This window comes from Pleurodeles waltl, chromosome 8, assembly GCF_031143425.1.
Source record: "Pleurodeles waltl isolate 20211129_DDA chromosome 8, aPleWal1.hap1.20221129, whole genome shotgun sequence".
Lineage (NCBI taxonomy): Eukaryota > Metazoa > Chordata > Amphibia > Caudata > Salamandridae > Pleurodeles > Pleurodeles waltl.
The window spans coordinates 63886643-63890051 of NC_090447.1; the positions used below are offsets into that span (position 1 = coordinate 63886643).

The 3409-nt window shown below is 39.0% G+C and overlaps 1 protein-coding gene across 1 annotated transcript; it reads left to right on the forward strand.

Moving 5' to 3' along the window:
- The first annotated feature begins 2000 nt into the window (after nucleotides 1-2000).
- Nucleotides 2001-2954, forward strand: LOC138249454 (olfactory receptor 51G2-like). Its single transcript, XM_069203414.1, has one exon. The coding sequence runs from the start codon at nucleotides 2001-2003 to the stop codon at nucleotides 2952-2954; it is 954 nt and encodes a 317-aa protein (XP_069059515.1).
- The last annotated feature ends 455 nt before the right edge of the window (nucleotides 2955-3409 follow it).

A 3409-nucleotide genomic window follows, 5' to 3' on the forward strand; every position in this document is an offset into this window, starting at 1 on the left:
CCACCTGCTCTGAAATTTTTTTTTTGCCTCCATTCACAAATAGGAAGGGAACCTTTTACCCTTTATAAATGGCTTATCAACAATTTGAAACTGGTGGTAACTGCGATTGTTTTCGAACCGCAATTGCTGTCACAAAACAATCATACATCCCCCTGTTTCTCGCTATTTGGAAGGGACGCCCTCGGCACGGCCCTTCCAAATCTATTTTTTAATTCTGTAAATAGATTACTGAAACGCTAAATAAGGTTAGTTCATAGCAAAATGCATTTTTCTGCTAATCGGGCCGTTTGTGACAAGAAAAAGCTACATACATCTGGCCCTACACACTTTTTCTAGAGTATTTGCACTACCAAAGTTATTATGGTTGATGGCCTGTTGTCTTCCTTTTTTAGCTCAGTATATCCTATGTGAACAAAATTGACACCAAGCCAAAGTATTAACCACTTTATCCTAAGTACTTTGTTTCACTGCATGGATTTATCAACTTTTGCTCAGTTTTTGTTCTCAATGACCATCCAGCTACATTCTGTGGAATGCATGCGTAATGTGTTAAAATGATGACTTAATTTCAATAGCCCTTGATCTGGTTAAAACCAACAGCAGCACCATTTTTCTGTAGCCAATAGCAGGGCCATAAACAAAACAAGAAAATATAAAAGTATAAAAAAGGGAGCAGGCCCTATAGAACAGAATAACATTCAAAACACTACCCTTAAAACTCATCTGGATGATATAGCTTGAGACCCACTGGATCCATTCTTACAGCTCTTCTGGAATCTATTCACCTGCCACAGGCAATACATAATGCTTTCTGTGGATTGCATTCCCCATTTGCTGAATCTTGTTGCATCGTTACAATATCTTCCTAAGCAACAACTTAATGATGCAGCTCCAGAAGGGTCCTCTTTCCTTCTTGGGCATACCTTTTAGTTGAAGATTAGATGGCTATTACATCATTCCTATTGACTAGCATGAATGTCTCCAATCCTGGTCCCTAAAGTGAGGAGCCATTCTAAAATCCAGTGGATTCAGATCCTTCTGACATAAATCCAACTTCTTTGGAGACTACCAGACATTCTCAGATGTTGCATCTGTTCGACCAGTAAGTTCAAAACTAAAATCCCCTATCAGAATTTGTCTAGCTCTGGGAATGACAATAAACATTTCAGATGTCAAAAGTATCATGTTCACCCCATGTATTTTGCATAGAAGATGGTAAACAACCATATACCTTGCTATTCCAGTAGATGCGAGGGCAACGTTTAGAATTAATGTTTTCTATGCACATCCCATAATAAACAAATCCCTATCCTACTCCATACCTAGACTTTTGGCTATTGAATAGTCTGTCTAACCATGGTATGGAAGTTAGATATATGTACTAAAAGGTATGCACAAGAAGGAACATGAATCTTTTTGAAGCTGCTTCAGTATGAGATTGCTTAGGAGGATGTTGTAACTATGCAACAACAGTAAGCAAACGGGGAATAGAATCCACTGAATGCACTAGGTATGGCTGTTGCAGGTGAATAAATTCCAGATGAGTTATAATGATGAATTTACTGGGTTCAAGGTTATATCATCGAGTACAATTTTAAGTTACTGTTGTTACTGTTATTCTGTTCTGGAGGGCCTGCTTCCTGTTATTGTTTTACTAATAGGTATATTGTTGTTCTTTAAAGGGTTATGCTAATAATAGTTCAAATAAGGGCATAGCTTAATTTAACCCAATCACCCAATCTGAATTTTAACCACAATCTTATTATAGTTGTAAGAAAAGAGGAATATCTTGTCACTACAATATGCTTAGGAGTTCCTGTTGGATCTTGAATCCTACAATTTTGTCATGGGGCAAAGATGCATTTTCTTAATATGTCAGTGAGCTTCTGACAAGCCACCTGCTGATGATGATGATAAAGTGATACAAAATATGTGAATCATTTCTTTATTTCTTTCAGGATCTTTCATTCTTACATTTCACATGGTTCCTGAATAACATGATGGAGTTGGGTAATCAAACTCCTTCAAACTTCATCCTGGTTGGCATCCCTGGAATGGAAGAGAGCCAACACTGGTTGGCTTTTCCTTTTTGTTTCCTATACATCATCTCAATCATGGGGAATTGCACCATACTCTTCATCATCAGGACAGAGCGCAGCCTCCACACACCTATGTACTGTCTGCTGGCCATGCTGGCACTCATTGACCTTGGTGTGGCCCTGACCACTCTTCCAACTATCCTCAGCATCTTCTGCTTCCAAGCCCCAGAAATCAACATTAATGCCTGTTTAGCGCAAATGTTCTTCATCCATTTTCTTCCAGAAATTGAGTCAGGTGTGTTGCTAGCCATGGCCTTCGATCGATATATAGCCATATGTAAGCCTCTCAGATACACGGCCATTCTAACAAACTCATTAATAGAAAACATCAGTCTTGCAATATTTACTCGCGGCATCTGTATAGTGTTGCCGCTTCCCTTACTCACAATAAGATTTCCCTTCTGCAAGTCACATATGTTGTCACACTCTTATTGTTTACATCAGGATATAATTAGGCTTGCATGTGCAGACATAAAAGTAAATAGCGTTTTTGGAATGGTCGCTGTCATCCTCTCCTGGGGCCTGGATTCTCTCTTCATTTTATTTTCTTATGTAATGATCTTATGGGCTGTCCTGAAGATTGCAACCAAAGATGCCCAGTTTAAGGCACTTAATACATGTATCTCCCATATCTGTGCTGTGCTGATGTTTTATATTCCTCTTATTGGTATATCAGTGGTCCACAGGGTTAGACAGCATCACTCTACTCTATTTCCTACTATGTTGGCCAATGTGTACCTGCTGGGGCCACCTGTGGTAAACCCTATAATATACAGCATCAAAACAAAGCAGATCCGTGCACGGATACTAAGGACATTTCAAAGTCACAGAATACACGCAGAGGGCCATTCTTAGAGACAGCTCATGCTAGATAACATACCTCGCTTAACTTTCATTGCCACAATCCCAAAGTTAACCCTTAAATCAGTACTGCATCAGTACTAAACTGTGTGTTGAATTATACTAGGGTACGGCTGTACAAAATGTCAGGGGTTCTTTCTTGATTTTTTTTAAACTTTAACTTTGAGCCTTACCTTGTGTTAGCTAACCTGCCAATACCCACTTCTTCTACAATGGTCTGAACAACTGTCAATTAAAAAAAAATATTTCTACCTTTGGGTCCTCTTATAATGGACAAATATGTCCATTGATTATGCACACATCACCACACCATCATACACGCCTTTTCAAGGGACAAATTATTCCATGAGCAGTAGCTAACTGGCTTCAATAGTCTTCACAACCTTCATCCCAGCTCTAGTGCAGGGGTTGAAGAGGATGATGTTCCATTCATCACAAATAAAGATGAT